Source organism: Peromyscus maniculatus, chromosome 10 (assembly GCF_049852395.1).
Source record: "Peromyscus maniculatus bairdii isolate BWxNUB_F1_BW_parent chromosome 10, HU_Pman_BW_mat_3.1, whole genome shotgun sequence".
Taxonomy (NCBI): domain Eukaryota; kingdom Metazoa; phylum Chordata; class Mammalia; order Rodentia; family Cricetidae; genus Peromyscus; species Peromyscus maniculatus.
In genome coordinates this window covers 83,913,799-83,934,035 of record NC_134861.1, presented here as the reverse complement: position 1 = coordinate 83,934,035, position 20,237 = coordinate 83,913,799, and the positions used below count along the sequence as shown (strand labels likewise).

The window sequence follows — 20,237 nt, the reverse complement described above, 5'->3', positions numbered from 1 at the left end:
TGTCATTGATTACCATAAACAAGAGTCTACTTGCCTATAACCAAAATTATGCAACTTTACATGTTTGTGAGCCACGCTATGGAAATTTGATTACTAATTAAAATTTCACATTACAAATGATGTATTATACAGAATGGAGACTCACATACACTGTACAGATTTTTCCTGTTCCCCCTTCCTTCCCTCACTCCAGACCTCGGAGCTGTCTATCAAGTCCTGTGAAAGTGATGCCCCTTTTCCCGTACACCCTGGAACTCCTGAGTGTTGCGCCAAAGAGGGCCTGGAGCGGAAACTCTGCATGGCTGCCCTCAGTCACCAGCCACAAGAATTTCCCACCTATGTAGAACCAACAAATGATGAGATCTGTGAGGCATTCAGGAAAGATCCAAGGGGATTTGCTGATCAGTAAGTGATCTTCTTTGTAAGTCCATCTACAGCTCTTCTACACCAACTCAGATGCCTGCCACTGGGGAGGCAAAGGCAGGGTCATCACAGCACATGCCAGAACAGTCAGGGCTCATGGGAAGGCTTTCTCTCAAAAGCAGAGAGAAAGGAAGCAGGAAAGAAAGAAAGGAAGGAGGGAAGGAAGGAAAGAAAGGAAGGATGGAGGGAGGCAAGCAGGCTGGCAAGAATATGGGAAAAGACAACTCATGATAGTGAAAAAATAGTATCTTATATGCAAAGATTTAAAAAAAACAGTAATATTACATCATGGAAGTAAACCCACCCACTCCCCCAAACTCCCGCCATCGCATGACTTGTTTTCACACATCTGCAAGTGCCTGTGGTGACTGTCCTTATACTAATGATTCTTGCATCATGCAGATATGGAAGCAATTTTACTACTGTTAAAGCACATTTTAAAATACTTTCCAGCCAGGTGGTTGTAGTGCAGGCAGGAGGCAGAGGCAGGTGGATTGATATGAGTTTAAGGCAGCCTGGACTACAGAGTGAGTTCCAGGATAGGCTCCAAAGCTACACAGAGAAACCCTGTCTCAAAAAAACAAAACAAAAACAAAAACAAACAACATCAAAAAATCCTTTCCAATAAAACACAGAAATACATACCTTCTACCCCCCATACATCTTCAGAAACAGCTGTAAGCATGACACATATTACAAAGTGAACATGTAATGTGGACCTTTTTATTGTTTAATCTATAGGAGAAAGCAGGTTGCACTCTGAAAATGTTAATCTTGGGGAGTCATAAAATGTACAGAAATGAAGCTGGCCATAATCACAAAAGCCTGGAGTGCCTTGGGGTTACACTGAAGACAAAGGCAGGGGGATTGCTGCAAGTTTCAGGCCAGCCAATGCCACATGCTGAAACTTTCTCTCAAAAAAAAAAAAAACCAAAATGAATAAGGACAAAAATAAGGAGGAAAGACACTCATGATGAAAAATATCTATATGTGAAGATAAAGGGCGAAATAAAATTAAAACTATTCATAATTTCATACATACTGGTGGATATGCCTATTTCTGTTACTTTTTGGATATTTTGCTCAAGATTTCAGGTGTCTTCTAACATTTTTTTTTAAACTTACCTCATTTTTATGTATATGCTGGTATCTTCAGAGGCCATCACATCCCCTGAAGCTGGGGTTACAGGTAGTTGTGAGCCACTTGACTTGGTTAACTTAGTTGTTTGGAAGTGAATTAAGGTCTGGAAGAGCAGGAAGTCCTCTGAACCATGGAGCCATCTCTCCAGCCCTCAGAATGTCTTTAAGAGCCCCAGGAACACGTGTTGCTAAAAATCGAAATGATTGCTCTTGTCACATAAGTTGACCATACATGGGAATTTTCTAGGATAGCAAAATTAAATGAAAATGAGTAGTAACTCCCCTAATTATATCCACTATCACTAATTCAACAAGCACTTTACTAAGCAGCTACCATTGGTGATGCTCTTAGCAAGACCGTAAATAAAATAAAATTAAAACAAACAGACAGATGACCTCTCACTTGAAACAGACAACGTGAGAACTAAAGAAGCCATTTTTCAAAATAAATACATTTTTATAGTATTATTGTTATTTCTTTAAATTTGTAGTGATTTCATGACCTAATGGGCTGGGGAGTTGGCTTCATAGGTAAAATGTTTGCTGAGCAAGCATAAGGACCTGAATTCAGATTCACAGAACCCATACACTGGGATAGGGCAAAGGCTCCCAATCTCTGGAGCTAACTACCCAGCCAGTCTAATCAAAATGGTAAACTCCAGGTTCAGTGAGAGACATTGTCTCAAAACCTAAAGTAGAGAGCAATAGAAGAAGATAGCTGATGTCAACATCTAGCCTACACACACACACACACACACACACACACACACACACACACACACACATACACACACTATATGTACATACATATATAGATATATACATACACATAGATAGATAGATGATAGATAGATAGATAGATAGATAGATAGATAGATAGATAGATATGAAACAATATACCATGCATGTTTTCTTCATCAAAATACTAACAAAAGTTGAGTTTTCCTATAATTTATTTAATCAATCCCATTTCTCCCCCAGATTTCTATATGAATATTCCAGTAATTATGGACAAGCTCCTCTGCCACTTTTAGTCGGCTACACCAAGAGTTATCTCTCTATGGTTGGATCCTGCTGTACTTCTCCAAGCCCAACTGTATGCTTTTTGAAAGAGGTAGGCTCCATTTACTTATAACAGTTATATATTATTTTTCCATCCTAAACTGGCATTTCTGTTCAATAATGGGAGAAGTTGGGATTTTGTAATTAGCAAAAGTCTTTAAATAACTTCATTGCATTTTGTTAAGTAGAAAATATTCATGCCATTAAGGAGATATCAATAAATTATGGTGCTAGGGTTCAGCATTATATTGATTTTAAAACATCAAACAACTAAAACACCCCTTTCTGTGAATTATTCATACTATATTTCATTGGTTTTCATTATCTAATATAATTCTCTCTGTTATTTTCTAGAGACTCCAGATTAAACAGTCATCACTTCTCACCAGTCTGTCGAATAGACTCTGTTCACAATATGCTGCATATGGAAGGGAGAAAACAAGGCTTAGGTAAAGACTCCATACCATCTTCATGGTTAGAAATTCGCTCCTCCACTCTGTACTCTGTAAGCCTGTGAAAGATGCTGTAGAATACAGCTCGCTAAAGAACCACACAAACACTCTGTGGCACTTTCTCTAGTCTTGTCTTCATTCTTCTTTCACACTGAGAAAGTATGTTTTGCAAGTGTCACATATGTAGTCATAATACAGAGCCATCGTATATATTCCTTAGTTAACCTTGGCTTATACTAGCATTAGAGTTCAGGAATTTACTCTAAGGGATTAGCATTTGATGTGAACAAAGATTAAGTTTTAAAATATTGCTGCCATATTTTTAATAAGGAAAATTCAGATGATCTCTAAATGTTTCTAGAATGGAAAATATCTCAACTATAGTATACAAACATAAAAATATATCAGTGCTTCAAAATTATACTGTAAAAGCATGCTCAATGAAAAGTATAATACATTGCTCAAATAAGTCAAAGATGATACCATAAGTGGAAAGGAACTCTCTGCTTGTGGTTTCAAGACTTAAAACTATGAAAATGCCATACTAGCCAAGTGACGTGATGCATACCTATAATGCCAGCACTTGGGAGGCTGAAACAAAACGGTAGTCATAAGTTTTCTGTGGAATAATCCTTCTGTTCACTGTGAATATATATTACTCTCATTGGTTAATAAAGAACTGATTGGCCAGTAGCCATGCAGGAAGTATAGATGGGACAGCCAAACTGAATGATGAGAGGAAGAAGGGTGGAATCAAAGGAAATGCCAGCAGACATAGAGGAAGCAGGATGTGTAAAAAAATGAAGTAATAAGCTGTGATCCATATGGCAGAGGGTAAATAAGAAATACAGGTTAATTTAAAGTGGAAGAGCTGGCTAGTAACAAGCCTGAGTTATTGGCTGAGCATTTGTAATTCGTATTAAGTCTCCGTGTTGGTTAGTTGGAACTGGAAGGCAGGAAAGAAACATCTGCCTACAAGTTCAAGGCTAACCTAGGCTACATAGTGAGTTCCAGGCTAGTCTAGGCTACATAGCAAGACCCTGTCTCAAACAATAAATTAGTAAATATTAAAAATAATAAATGAAAAAAAATGTTGTACTATTTAAATCCATGTGTGTAGTCAATCCAAGTTCTTAAAGCCATAATGGCATTTTTTTTTAACGAAAAAGTCTTTGTTAATCAGCTTTTCATTACTGTAACAAATACCTAAGCTAATCAACCTACACACAGTACGAGTTTTAAGGTTCCAGTCCACAGTAAGTCAGCCCCATTGTCTTGGCCTCTGGTGGCATATTGATTGGAAGCACATGATAGTGCAAACCACTCAGCTCTTAGTTGGAGAAAATGGCAAGAAAAGGTGGAGGATGTTCTACTATGCCCCTTGGCAGTCAATTCCCAATGACCCAAAGACTTCACAAGAAGACCCATCTCTCAAGGCTTCCAGCACCTTCCAGCAGCATCACCTGAATTCAAACAATTGCCATATGGCGGACATTCGAGCTCCAAACTTCATTGCCATCCAGAAATGAATAAGTTATCATAAGGGAACATCAAAGGACTCTAGATAGACAAAATACTTTTGAAAAACAAAACAAAACAACAACAGTGAGGCTTAAAATAACTACCACGCAACAATAATCAAGTTAGTGTGATACTAACACAAAAAGCAATGTATAGATCCCTGAGCAGAATAGAAGATCTAGATCAAACTAGTATATTTTGTCAAATGATTTTCAACAGAGGTGCTAAAAGTATACAACACAGCAAAGGCAATTTCTCTGACAGTGTTGAGAAACTAGACAGCTACAGTCAAAAGAATGAAGCTTTACCCTTACCTCGCACCATTAAAATTTTACTTAAACTCATATAAGAAAGCGGCAGACATCTTCAAGGCATTGGTTTTGACAATGATTCCTTAGATATGATTCTCAAACAGAAGAAAAGCAAAAACAAAAATAACTGCATCAAACTTTATACTTCTATCTAAAGGATATAATCAGCAAGGGAAGAGGCAACAAGGGAAAACACTGGCAAACTATGACTATTAAGGAGGTAATGTTCAGGATACATAAAACATTCTATAACTCAGTGACAAAAGTGCTGAATTAAAAGTGATTTTATAAGACATTTTAAAAGATAGTGAGATGCCACATTAACATCATGGACTGCCTTCAGTCCAACGTGTGTGAAGATCTGGCTGAAAGAGAAGCTATGTCTCAGTGCTGAATAGTTAAAAACCTTCACTGGGGATGGTTTAATCTTGAGAATGGTAACTTTACTATATAGCACAGATCACATGGCTGGTGTGCTCCATTCATCTCAGTAGCATGTCTGTAATGAAAACTAGAAAGCTAAGAACATGGGTTAACTAACAAATTCATTTTTAACTATCTAGCCATCTCATAAAACTAGCCCAAAAAGTGCCAACTGCTAGCCTGGGGGATGTAATGCCACTAGCTGAAGAACTTACTCAAGTCCTGTCCAGATGTTGTGAGTCTACCTCAGAGGACTGCATGGCCAGAGAGGTAAGGCAGTCCATGTGATCATGTGATGTACTGAGTACTGTGAACTGACTGCCAGTTTTCTCAGTGGCTTTTCATGTACATTATTCAGCATCCTCACATGCATTTATGAAATATAAATACATTCTTAAGTATGACTCACAGATGAGGGGGTCGGTAATTTGAAACCACACAAACAGTGACAAAAATTCACAGGCATACAAGGACAAGATTCCCAGATTCCCAAGCCCTGTACTGTGCAGAGTATCCATTACCCTCACATGGTTATTTAAATTTAATTATAGTTTTCAGTATTGTATTTAAATTGAACACAATTTAAAATTCATCTATGGCATAAAGTCTTATTAGTGCTGACACTATCCAAGCCTGGTAATGTTTCTATACTTTGTACAATTTGGTAAGCATATCAATTTTTTTTCTACTTTCTCGATTTGCATAATTTTCTCAAGTTGATACAGATTCGGGTAATTACATTAGATGAAGATCAGTCTCCATATTTAGCATAGATGCATTGTGCTGTGTGTTCTTTCCATTGCAAACAAACAACTGTATGCATAGCTGCTTTGCTATGGTTTGCTATGATACATGATGTCCACTAGGACTTCACTGGATTATCAACTGTATATATTACATCATCTCTCCAGGTGCTTCATATCTTTAACTAATCTTCAATTATTGCATTTGTGCTGGCTTTTCAGCATTTTAAGCAATGACATGCTGTATAGCACTATAGCTAAGTATCCTCTTTGTCCTAATTACTTCAAGCATAAACTATTCTGTTTGTTTTTGTTACCATAAAGTACCCAGATTCAATATGGAATTTTCATAAACATTCTCTCTCTCTCAGAAGTGAACTTGGACTTTATGTGATAAACTTTCATGTATTAACGAACTCCCTTCCCAAGTATCGTATTCATTTGTTTTCTAAGAGCATTCTCACTGGCATTTATAAATATACCAGGGCTTGAAAGCCTATGTTTTATTTTTAGTGAGACCAACAAGAAGAACACTAACTCCGCCATTCTCTTTGTAGCTGCTTGAACACACATCAAATATATGTGGCAGCCCGTTCATAAAGAATTCTAGGTTTGAAGAGTGCTGTCAAGAAAAAACACCCATGGACACTTTTATGTGCACTTACTTCATGCCAGCTGCTGAGCCACTTCAATTGCCAGCCATCAAGTTGCCCACAAAGACAGACCTGTGTGGTCAGAGTACCACCCAAGCCATGGACCAGTAAGTAGAGCAGTGTGTGGTGTGTTTCTGCCTCCACAGGGGACCAGACTGTGGGAAAGCAAGCTGTGCCTCTTTGCAAACACAAATCTCTTTATATGGCATCATCTATGGAGCTTAAGCATTTGTTAACTGATTTTAAAAGGCTACAAGTCTTTTAACTTGGATGAGGAAGAAGGAGCCTGTGGTTCCTAAGTCCACCTCTTGACATTAGTGTGCACTGGCAGAAGGAGCTTGGCCTTTCTGACTTAGAGTTCTCTTTAGCTGGCTTGAGAATGACAACATTGCTTTACTTAGTGCAGAGGCAGCCAGTAAGAAACACATCTAGAAATGTAGGTCAACATAAGTGTTGTATACAATAAAATGCTCCATACACATAATACGTATCATGGCAACATAAATATGTATCATGTCATTGCCCAGTTTGACCATATTCTATTCCAATTCCACCCCCCCCCTCTCTCTCTCTCACACACACACCAACTAAAAGTTTATTAAGCTTCTGGAGAATAATCATTTGATAATAAGTAAAACATCAAATTTAGAATGTTCTTTCCTTAACAGTATTGAAATTAACTGCTACTTAATAAGAGATTAAATAGAAATAGTGAGACTTGATCTTGTTTTACCTAACTAAAGAGAATCAACACATATACAGTATGTTATATATACTAAGAGTATCTTCACACTTATAGCATAAAAATAATTTACAGCTTGGAAAAATGGTTAGAATGTCAGTTGCCTATATAAGAAAGAAGAGTTTAGACAAAACTAAAACTAATGTGCATTCTTCCTATGAATACTACTTGATTTGATAAGTTCATGAACAATAGTTAGATAAGACAGAGTGGGAAGACTGTGTACATTTTTGTACAGAACACTTGCTTTGAAGTACCCAGCTAACATTAGCTGCAGGGAGAATTGTATTATACTCTCACAAAGAACATGCCCATATGAGCATAAAGGAACATGGTATGTTTATATATGTCCTGTTGTATATATAGTATATTACAGTTATTAAACCCAGCATTAATAAAATGTTTTTTTTTATGAAAATGTCATCTAATCTAAAGTCAGTTTACAGGGAGTTGGTTTGTGTTAAATCCTTTTTAAATTAAGTTAAACAACAGTAAACAAAATATAACTCAGCAGGTTATATTTATTCACATGCACACACAACATATATGTTACAATAATAATTACAGAAAAAACGTGCCATGAATTTGAGAAAAATTAAGAGAGACATGAGAGGGGTTTTAGGAATGAGAAGGAAGGGGAAAGGATGTAATTATATTTTAAATAAAATTAAAATAAATGAACAAAAACCCAAAAGTCAGGCATGCCAGTCCATGCCTGTCACCCCAGCACTAGGGAGACTGCGGCAGGAAGTGCAGAAGGGGGGTCCTAGGATGAAGGACCCACTCCACTGTGAGTTACAGCATGAACTGGGCTGCAGAGCAGGGCTGTCTCAGAGAAAACAACACGACAATCAGAAACAAGATGTCCGCACTGCCTCGGTAGATGGGTGGAATAGTAGTAGATAGAAGATAGGTCCCATCTCCCATTCTGAACTCCAGACGCACCTTGAAAAGCATCTTCTCCGTTTCTGTTTGACACCAGGTATACATTTGAACTAAGCAGAAGGACCCGCGTTCCAGAAGTATTCCTCAGCAAAGTGCTGGAGACCACGCTGAAATCCCTTAGTGAATGCTGTGAGGCACAGGACTCTGCCGCCTGTTTCAGCACTCAGGTACATATCCCCAAGTTTCCTTATCAACAGTGTAGGCCAAAACTGCAGACTGAAGCTTAGGGATCAAACCTGGCAATCTTGCCCTGCAAGCTAGCAATCAAAATGTGGTTTATGGCATTTTTTTACTTACTAAGGAAAAAGGTCAAAAGAAGACTGATATTTCATTGTGTGGGAATTAAATAAAATTAAAATTGCCGTGGCCATTGAGTTGCATTGGAGCAGCACAATTAGGCTGTTTGCCCATTGCCTGTTATCACTGCTATTTAGGGTGGAATATCCATAATAGAGATCATATATGACCTACAAAACTGAAAATATTTATTAACTGGCTTTATGCAAAAAAAAAAAAAAAAGTTTGCTGATACCTGGTGCAGGGACATGGAAATCCGATCTAATGGCCTCACCTGGACAGTGTTCCCGTGCAAAGAATGTTGATGTGCAATTTTTTTTTTTTTACAGAGTCCCCTACTGAAGAAGCAACTAACTTCTTTCATTGAAAGGGGACAGGAAATGTGTGCAGATTATTCTGAGAACACATTTACTGAGTACAAGAAAAAGTAAGTGGCTGGTTTCGTGGCTTCACCCTCCAAATGTGTCTGTCCTGCTTGTCTAATTCTGTGACTGAAAAGTACAAGTGAAAATTTAGGACGTACTGAGTGAAAGATAAAGAAAGGTTACAATGTTAAAAGTTTTAAAAGGTCATCAGAATTCTTTTCTGGAGTCCAGGGTATGCTATGGGCATTAGGTAAGTGACCAATTAAAACACAGCCACAAGAATATAAATTATAAGTGATCTGAGGGGACTTGACTCCAAATGGAGGCACAAACATATAGATGGTCAATATTCAGGACCCTGGAGTTACCTGCCAATGTTTGTGATCCAATAAGAACCAAGCTTTCATGCTGACCCGATATCAACCATCGCCAGCCTGTGATCCTTATAAACTGGAAGTAACAATGCTAATTATCACAACATGGTACAATAGTTATTTTCTCAATTAAATGGGAGAGGAAGCATTTCATTAAGTAGAAATTAACAATAAAATAATTGGCCATAATAATAATAATAGACATGGTGTTGGGTTCTTAGGGGAAAAAATCTCTAAAAAGATTGTGCTGTTTTCTACTTTAATAAGTTTCCATTTTAAATCAGTTGGAATCCAGGTCTCAAGTAAACACACAGATTCATAAAAACATTTTCTTAAAGAACCCCAGAATAGGACATCTCCTCAGTGACCTCCATAAAGTCCTCCTTAGCATGTGAAAGTCTTACGCTTGGAAGTGTTTTCACACCCTTTGGCCCTTATTGCTCACTACTGGTCTAGGCATGTATTTCTTGGAGAAAGTAATAAGCCAAGCTAAGTTGGCCACACTGAAAGTGAAGGGACACCAAGATCATAGGTGGTACAAGCTGGAAAACAGTGAGAGACTTTCTCAAGTCCTATCACCATCTTGAAAACAAGTAAGTGAAACCCCTGGGAACAAGGGCCAAAGGACCCCACTCCCGTTTCGGTGCATCTGAATAGTGAGTTCCAAAGGCGACAAACTGAGGAGCAAGAGAAAGCATAAAACTGAAGTCAAGTCCTGTGAAGGATACCTTTTAAAGCAACTTGAAATTTAACATTGGAGAAAGGTGAAAAGCCAGGGGAAATAGAAAAAGGCATCACTTTTGAGATAATGAGCTACTTCAAAAGAGAGACAATTGGCTTTCAAATTCAGTGGTCATTTCTATACATGCTTGCATGAATTTGAACGAGTTATAGATTTCAATTCTAACCTCAACACGCTCACCGAAACTCCATTCTACAAATAAGGTTCCCCAAGACAGGCAAGTATTTCTATTTCCATTGTACATGATCCGAAATAGCTGTCGTGGTGCTTAAGCAAAGACCCTGCAATCCCTCCAGCGAAACCTCACAGAGAACTGTTTTCTCAGACTGGCGGAGCGACTGAGGACAAAAACACCCAACGCCTCTCCAGGGGAGCTGGAGGACATGATGGGCAAGCGCTCAGACTTCGCCTCCAAGTGCTGCTCCATCAACTCACCTCCTCTCTACTGCAGCTCACAGGTAGGAAAGCCTCGCTCGCCTCTGTTTCTCAGGACAAGAGTGTTCCAGGACTCCAGAGCTTCGTCCCTGTTCTGGATGCTCCTGAAGTGTGTTCAGGTGAAAGGCGCTCCCGGAGTGGTGGTGACCTTGCTAGTGGTCTCAGTAAGGAAAGTAAGAAAAATAGTTTCCAGGTTTTACGCAATCTATAGGTTCGAACCCACAACGGGTTCTAAAAATCAAAGTAGGGAGTAACAGTAATCAGAGTCCAATTTACATGGAGCACATGCTACTTTATAGCATTTTGTTTCATGCATATATATGTGTGAGTGTAAATAATACATACACAGGCATACAGGCAGGTAGACTGTTAAATAGAAATACTTGTAGAGAAATTATATCAGCCCATTTCTTGTATTTTAACTATAAAGTGCTCCATTTAATTTGTTTTAGTATAATAAGAAAATGGCCACATAAGTGTTTATTTACCATGAGACTTATTTTATGAAGAAATATTTTTAATTAAAAATTAAAATGGTAATCATTTTTAAATATTATCCTTTCTTTTAGGCACTAGCAGTTGGCTCTCATTCTTCCCTATTCACTACTACAAAGATGTCTTGGTTTTCTCCTGTAGGCCACAGTGGGAAGCTATACTGTGTTTTCTCTCTCTCTCTCTCTCTCTCTCTCTCTCTCTCTCTCTCTCTCTCTCTCTCTCTCTCTCTCGACGTGAGAGAAGGGAGCCCAATTCAGCTGTGTTGCTTCAATAATGTTAGTCCTGAGCTTCACTGACTTCCGAGATATTGAATGATTATATTGGCATCTCAATCGATCAGTACTAGCCCTAACCCACCAGAAGATACGTGTTGGTCACTGTCAGAACACAGGGATTCCATTTGTTTACATTTCTCATTGTCTCTATTACTCTCCAACAATCATTTAAGGCATTTAGAAGAGACCAAAGGTCAGATCAACACTTTGCCTTGATTGAAGGTATGATAGTTCTGAGATGTTTGATATCCCCACTCCATTTCTGGACCTTGGTGAGAATAATTCAGCAATACACATCTGCCTCACAGAGTCAGAAAACTGCTGCTATTGATGGAGTTGTTCACTAGAATCCAGCTAACAGAAACAGATGCCAACAGCCAAGTAGGAGCTAGGCTGACAGTTTCAGTGATGTGCTTCCCACCTGTTCTTTCCCAGTGCATACTCTCCATGGCATACCCACCTTAGGTTAGTATGTTCCTCAGTAAAGACTTTATGGTATGTTAAACAGAATCAATAGCTCTCTGCAGAAACATTTATAGAATAACCTAAAGCAACCATATACATTAAAATCCATGTTACAGATGGATAAGATGAAACAGGTCCTAAACTGTTCTGGAAAGCAATGTTTGTTCTTATTAGCTTCCTGCTTCTTTTCTTCCAGCCATTGTCATAGATTCTAGCTCCAATTTAGCCAGTCATGACAAAAGCCAAATCTCGAAGCCAGAAAATTGTTACTGACTGAAAACCCAAACTTACTATTGTTAAAATATTAATAGCAAGAACTATTGCTATTGTTGGTAGTATTCACTCTGACTTCCATCTAATCCTTTACCTTGAGTCAGCCCCTATCTCCTTTTTGCTAGATCTTCCCAATTTATACTAGAGTTGTTTTTCCTTGTGACAAAACTAATAAATGTGATACTTTAAATACTTCTTAGAGTTTTCTTTCTCCCTTTTCTTATTATTTTCTTGGCCAACAGTATGTCCTCTGATTCCCTGTACCTTCTCTGAATTACTCAACTCTTATGTCAGAACTATTGCTGTAACTGTGTTGGTAGTGATATGGTACCACCAGAAGCTAGACCACGCCACTAACAAGGCAGTTATACACACTTCTTGCTAACCTTGACAAACATCCTTCAGTTCTCATCAGCATCCTCTGTGAAACATGTGGTACCCACAACTATTTCTTCCTCTTTGAAGCAATGTACTGTGTGTGTGCTCATGTGTGCATGCATATGTGCTCTGGTGTCCCTGTGGGTGAGTGTGCATTTTGATTAGGCTATACTGCCTGGCTAACAAGTTCCATCTACATCTCCCTCCCATATACACTACACCACCACATCCAGCTTTGTATGCAGGGTCTAGGACTCAAACTCAAGTCCTCGTACTGATGTGGCAAGCACTTTACTCCCTGAGCTGTCTTCCCAGCCCTTAATACACTTTCTATGGTATCCATGTTACCATTTTCTACCTTTGGTCTATGACCTTCCTTTCTTGTTCTATTTTATATTTTCTTCATCCTCTACTTACTCCTTAAATTTCCATTTTGCACAGTTTGTCTTTGATTGTCAAGTCCATGATACAACATTTTCCTAAGTGTTCTCCTCTCTGTGAGTGCTGTTAGTGTCTAAACAGCCACCTCTAGCCAATATCTTGCCTCTCTGCACCAAGCTCTCTATACAACCATTTATGGTGATCTCTTCTCATCACATGATTGCTTATAGCACAATAAACTCATACCCAGCATAACCAAAACCCAAAATCCTCCTATCTAAAGCCTTCTGTGTTTCACAAACTGATGATTCATATCAGAATCATTTACCCATTGTCTCCAAATGAAAATTTAGTGATACTTAACTCCTCATCTTTTTCTACATATACCAAATCAAATCCTGAGTCCTGCCACCTCTGCCTTCTAAATATTCCCCAGTCCCCATCCTATATTTTTCAACATTCTTGTCCTAGTTTCCTGTAGTCTGTCCCCTGGATTATACCTTCACAGCTGGCATCACAAATCCAGTCTGATTTCATTGCCTCACACAATCCCATCTCTATGCTGACATCACAATAAACTATATAAAAAAAACAAGGCTAATATATTCATCCAGTGGTGCTTCCTTGTTTCCATATCAAAGTCTGATTTTATTTCCTTTTATTCTTACAACCAAGAGATTTTTATCCTTGATTTTCTCTGCAGTCAGACCTCCTATGACTATTTCTGTGCCTCTGTGAAACTCTCCTGAACTACTTTCAATCTTTCAAACATTAAACTTGTTCTTCCCTTACCCCACTGTGTGCAGATAATGACTAACCCCAATTGCTGCTTCTTCCACCAGCCTTTAAGGTTAAGAATAGAATCAGCACCTCTAGGACTCCATGTGCACAAAGCAAGCTCCTGTGTTATCTGTTCTGTGCACTCACTAATCATCACTTCTTAAATTCTATTGTTCTTAAATTCTATAATGAAAAACTTGTATTATCATTATAATCTTATCCCTTGACAAGTGCAAATGCTGTGCACTGCTGGGGGATGTCTTTCTGTATGCTGTGAATATATATTGTTCCTATTGGTTAATAATAAAAATAAATAAGCTGCATTGGCCTATGGAAAGGCAGCTTAGAGGCAGGCAGGAAATCCAAGGAGAGAGACAAGAAAGAAAAAGGCAGAGTCTAGAGAGACATCAGCACCACCAGGAGAAGCAAGATATGAAAGTACCAGTAAGCCACAGCCACATGGCAACTTATAGATAAATAGAAATGGGTTAAATTATAAGAGCTAGCTAGCAAGAAGCCTGCCATAGGCCATACAGTTTGTAAATGCTATAAGCCTCTGTATGTTTACTTGGGTCCAACTGGCTGCAGACCTAGGGTGACAGAGATTTGTCTGGACCACAAGGCAGGACAGGTGGGACCAGAGAAACCCTCTGACTACAGTGTATCTTCCACATGATCTATCCTACAAATAAAGTGCTTGATAAATTACAGAACATTCTTTTTCATCATCAGATTGATGCTGAAATGAGAGACATCCTGCAGTCCTGATGCAGTGCATATGTACTGTCTTGGGTAAGTAATTTAAAACATGTCATCAAGGAATCTAGAATTTTATCACATGTTTTATAAATCATAGAATAGGATGCAAACTTTACCCTACTTATCTATTCTATTTATTATCTATCCCAATTCATTTTTCGGTTGAGCATAGTAAACCTTGAGGAAAGCTTCAGTGCTTACAGAAGTACACAGATAACTTCTGACATATTTAAGAATAATTCCAGATTCTCAGATACCCAGCCTCATACTTCATCTATCATAATGCCATTATCTAGGATAATGATACCATAAATGTCAAGGAAGGGATCCTGGTGCACATCAAGAGGAAAAACAGTTTAAAGATAAGGCTGTCAAGTATTAAAATTCTCAGCAGAGTTCTGGAGCTCAGCACCACTTGCTTCCTTCAGATATTATGCTTTCAGTCATTTAAAACTGACCAAAAAATATTTAGACTGTAAAACTCTAATTGTACCTAACCCACACTTTAAACTGAAGGTGATCTCAACTCTATGCACTTCAACAAAAGTTTTTTTTTTTCAGTTCAATTGTATTCATTAAACTAATACACCTGAGATTTTTAAATGTTGTAAACAATGATTTTTGACTTGTGTTAGTCAGGCTTTTTATGAAGTTGGGCAAAGAAACTCATTGCTAGAACCATCTAATCTAAATTAAAATCCCCACTCCATTTATCTGCCTTTGCCAGCTTGAAACAATTGATCCATATTCCATACATCTCACATTTCATTCTTTATAAATGAAAATTTAAGTATCTACTTCAGAGTTAGTGTCTATTAAACATAATAAAGTAAATATCAGCAGGGATGCTAGCAAGAGCGTTCATTGCCCCTGCTGCTTCTATTCCTAAAATTCAAAATCCAGACAAACAGCAAAGTCAGTTCTCTACCTTCTGAAGAATAGAACTCAAAATACAAGTTATTCATGCTGTGTGTGTTATAGAATTAAAACAGTATCTGGACCATTGCTGATACATTATCTACACCCCCTTTTAAATGAACTCAGTTTCCCTTCATCACAAACCATACGCGAGAATTCCTATAGACTGAAAATTCAAGTACATTATGGCTACTTCACAAGCCACCCTTCAAGGCATCTGAAGCTTTAATTAAGAATCAAGGTTGTTTAGAAAGCCTTCTGATCATTTCAGTTTAAATCTGTTTTCACCAAACTGTTTTTTCTCCAGTAACTCAGAGCACATTTTCTCAAAGTTTTAGGAAGATAGATTTAGCTTCTCAGAGGACACATAAAAACAGGAGAAAATATCCATCTAGGAAAGCAACGTAGGGTGTATGAGATGGTTCAGCATGTAAAGGTCCTTGTTATTAAAACTGATGAGCCCTGTTGATCCCCCGGCCCAACATGGTGTTCTCCTACCAGTTGACCTTCACTCAAATACATCATGGCCCATGAGCTCACCATATACACAAAATAAATAAGTATATTTTGAACAGAAAACAAAGTAAAAAACATGAAACTAATTATATTTAAAGAGATTTCCTTTTAACCTAACAGCTTTCAGGAATATTTTAATGTTAACTAAATAAAGGGATAAACTCAATTTTAACATAGTAATACATCAATGAAAATTCCAAAATACTCATTATTCTAGTTAATAGTCATTATTTTTATCTTCTATAGATATTTTGTGCCATTTTCCCTCAATTAGTATTTTTCTTTAACCTTTAAATAATCTTTAAATTTCTGTACTATCATTATTTGACCATTGGAATGCATTTTGATCACCTGAATAAAAACTCAAAAATCACTTACACCTTTCTTCTGTAAATTTCTACAAAATGCATTGAGCGTTTCTAAACCAATTTTAGCCATGTCTTGCTGGTCATAAACACAATCTGGGATAAAGAGCTACTAATGATCAATTGTATCAAGATGGTTTTGTGGCTCTGAGAAAGAATTACACCTTATTCACAAGGTTATAGGACTGAGGTGTCATGTCCAGAATATGATACTACATCCTAAACTTTCCTACTAATTTTCATACAACACCCAGTACACTGTGATGCTTGGGCTCTAGGAAAAATTCTGTGGTACTATGGAATAACTCTGGAGGCATTCATTCCACTAACAGGAAACTGCCCTGAGATGACTGAGTCCTGAGATGGACACTCTGTACCCAGTTTTGCAGTCAGTGATACCAGGAGAAATGTTGAGTATTTCCCCCTAAACAAGCCAGTCTTTTCATCACATCTTAAATTGGAAGATACTCGGTGGTTTATTTTTTTTTTTCTCAGCGATTCTGACACCCTAACACTGTTAAGGTAACTTTGACTGGGCATGTAACACTTTTTCAATGAAAACCCACTAGTGCCTAGTGCTCGAGTTTGACTAGAAGCTGAAATAGTTTCTCTCTACTTGTTCTCATCCCTAGTTACACCTCTGATACAGTCAACAGACATCTATTTCCTGCTTCAAAACTGTTATCATAACTGGAGTGCGCATCTTGACATTTACTTTCTTAGGCAAGCCTTCAGGGCCCCAAAGTAATTCTCTATTGAGGAGGGAAGAAGTTTTTCAATCTTATAAAACAAGGCATTTTTTTTTTCTGGAGGAAATTAGAGTTCCCTGGACTGCCAAGATAAAAGAGTTCTTTTACCTTGTAGGTGAAAAATATTCTAGATACCAGAATCACACCTTGCACAGACTACTCACAGTGTGACAGAAACGTAAGAAATGACATTAAGAGCATGTTCATAACTTCTGTCACATCCTCTCTCCAAGGTATAACCTCAGTGAATAAAGTAGCAGATGAAGATTTTCTTCCTGCTGTCTTAGAAAAGAAAAAGAACAAGGGCAAATGAATTTTGCTGTAATACAAACAAGATTTTTATGTAAATACACACACACACACACACACACACACACACACACACACACAAATAAACAAGCAAACAAAAACCAACAACAGCAGCAACAAAATGACCAAACCCAGAAAAAGACCCATCTCATGCTCAACAATGTCTTACTGAAGTAAAAACCACGGAACTGCTCTCTCAATTCCATGACCAGGGGCATTAGAATTCAGCTTCCCGCAATTTTAACAAAATACCCGAAATCATCAACTTATTTTTAAAAAAAAGGGTGATTTCATCTCACTGTCTGAGGTCTCCCATTGCTTTTCGGCCTTTGTGCAGATGGCAGATGGCAGTGGTGGGGAACATGTGGCACAGAGAACTGCTAACCTCATTGTTAGGAATCAAAGGGAGAGAAAGGAAGAGGCAGGGCCTAGTATCCCATCGTCCTCTTTGAGAACACCTATCCTCAATGACCTAAGGACCTCCTACTGCACTCCACTCTCCAAGGGTCCATCTCTTCCCTTGGGACCTGTCTAGTTAAGGTGTCTATTGCTGTGATGAAATGCTGTGACCAAAATAAGTTAGTTAGGGAGGAAAGGTTTTTATTCAGCTTACACTTCCACATCATTTGTTCATCATCACGAGAAGTCAGGACAGGAACTCAAGCAGGGAAAGAATCTAGAGGCGGGAGCTGATTCAGAGGCCATGGAGGAGTGCCGTTTACTGGCTTACATGCTCCTCATGACTTGCTCTGCCTGTTTTCTTATAGCACCCAGTAACAGCCCAAGAATGGCCCCACCCACAATGGGCTGGGCCCTCCTGCATCAACCCTAATTAAGAAAATGCCCTATAGGTTTGCCTACAGCCAGATCTTATGGAGGTATTTTCTCAATGGAGGTTCTCTCCTCTCAGATAACTTTAGCTTGTGTCAAGTTGATATAAAACTAGCCAGCATAGGACTACATGACCTCTGTGGGACAGTCAGCACCCAAACCATAACCAGAGCTCTTTTATCCATTGTTTCTCTTTTGCTCTGACAGTGATTATTTCCACAGAGCAGACAGTCACACAGGCCTCACTAGGTTGTGTACGCAATAAGGATAACTTTTGCTTTGGGTATTGGGAAGTTCTTACTTGTAATCCCTCACTCCCAAAATGGACTATAAAGGATAAATGGGTCATGCTAGACAGTTTTATGTTTACCATAAACATCAAAAGAATATGGCCTTGTATGCATCTAATGTTTCTCAAATGCATCATTTATTCCCATTTTCTCACAGATCTAGAACTGGACCAGCCTGGAAAATAGCCACTGGTAGCCAAATCTGAGCCAAGCCACTGAGCTTCCAGGAAGACCACCAAGATCATTCCATTTTTCCCAGCTACAATGTTTGTGATGAAGTATAAAAAAAATAAACAAATAAATTGAAATATAGTGCAAAGCCTAAGTACACTGGAGAGTGATGCTGCTGTTCTAGCTAGCCACGGATGCTAGGCTTCTCACTAGATCTCTGCTATTTCTCTGAAACACTTCCAATATGAGCATCCACTCTGCAATCCCCAGCAGGCGCTACTCCATTCCCTGACTATTTTTTCAGACTTCATATGCACCATTAAGGAAAAGTTGTCCTTCTTGCTAACAAACAGCCTGGGATATCACACTTCTTAAAAGAAAAACAAAACACCTCCTAGGACCACCCTCTTAGGTCCAGCTATGAGCTTCAGCAGTTAGTTCTGTAGTATCTATCTGCCTTGCAGATGAAACTTCTCCTCAGCTTGAATGGAGAGGGGAAGTATGGGTTTTTTGTTTGTTGTTTGTTTGTTTTAATTTTGGTTTGGGTTTTTACCTTTGCTAATGACTCCTGAAAGCAACTTAGCAAGGTAAGTTCTAGAATATCACAAAATTTCAGCTTGCTATGTACTTACTTTCGATTTACCATGTACTTAAAATATGCATGAATTTCTATGTGTGTGCACTTTGCTCAGGGACAATAAAGGTGCCCTGATTCTTTATTCTTCCTGGAAGAAAGATGTATTTTTGGAATAACTATATCTGTGAAGCTAATAAAACCAAGGAAAACGTTCTCTAGAGTTAACTGAACTGGGAAATCTGACTTCACCTCATGGCAGATATGGTTAAACAGTAAAAGCAAAAAGTGTTCCTATGGCATATATAATCAGAATTAAGTTAAGCACAATCAACTCTGTCACTCTTCAGTGTTCTAAGTCCAGCAGGAGAACTTCATTAATCAAACCAAGCAAAGTGCCTGCACTTTTACCATGGGGATGAACCGTCTGTTCCCTGCCGCCTCTGTGGCAGAAAGCATATGGGATACAGAGGTTCCAAAATGAGAAATTGACTTCAAATGGAGTTCTTGAGAGGCCACAACATCAAAAAACCAACCAGCCATAGATAGACAACATTTCTAACATTTGAAAAATTATCTCTCACAAAAACAAAGCCTTTCTAAAGTCTCAAATATCTCCAAGTAGTAGAGCATTGATAAAATGAGAAGACAGATTCCAAAAAGAACTAGTGCTCAGCAGGGCAGTGGTGATGCACGCCTTTAATCCCAGCACTTAGGAGGCAGAGGCAGGTGCATCTCTGTGAGTTTGAGGCCAGCCTGGTCTACAGAGAAAGTTCCAGGACAGCCAGAGCTACACGGAGAAAAGCCATCTTGACAAACAAAACAAAAAAGGAACTAGAGCTCAAGGTCATAGGAAGCAAAAGGCAGGACAGACATACCTCCAATTAACATTCCGTGGAAGTTTTGTGGGCATATCTGAAGGACAGATTCTTAAATCAAATTTGTTCTGAAATTTTACCTCTCCTTTGGAGAGCCATAATTTACTCTATATAAGTCATCATTTCCCAAATTTATTTATCTACCAACCCCCTTGTGTGAATACTGCCCAGAATTATTGCTCTGTTAGTTTTCGAGAATTCG

General features: G+C 38.4%; 1 protein-coding gene across 1 annotated transcript in view; it reads left to right on the top strand.

The window, feature by feature from the left end:
* Gc (GC vitamin D binding protein) overlaps positions 1–18,737 on the top strand; it is a 31,001-nt gene extending 12,264 nt beyond the window's left edge. The window contains exons 4-13 of the mRNA XM_006991660.4: positions 194–405; positions 2,545–2,677; positions 2,980–3,074; positions 5,473–5,602; positions 6,633–6,835; positions 8,453–8,582; positions 9,042–9,139; positions 10,519–10,651; positions 14,408–14,467; positions 18,570–18,737. Of these exons, the coding sequence (XP_006991722.1) occupies positions 194–405; positions 2,545–2,677; positions 2,980–3,074; positions 5,473–5,602; positions 6,633–6,835; positions 8,453–8,582; positions 9,042–9,139; positions 10,519–10,651; positions 14,408–14,443 (1,170 nt within the window). The 3' untranslated portion in view covers positions 14,444–14,467; positions 18,570–18,737. The remainder of the gene's footprint in view (positions 1–193; positions 406–2,544; positions 2,678–2,979; positions 3,075–5,472; positions 5,603–6,632; positions 6,836–8,452; positions 8,583–9,041; positions 9,140–10,518; positions 10,652–14,407; positions 14,468–18,569) is intronic.
* Positions 18,738–20,237: the final 1,500 nt, after the last annotated feature.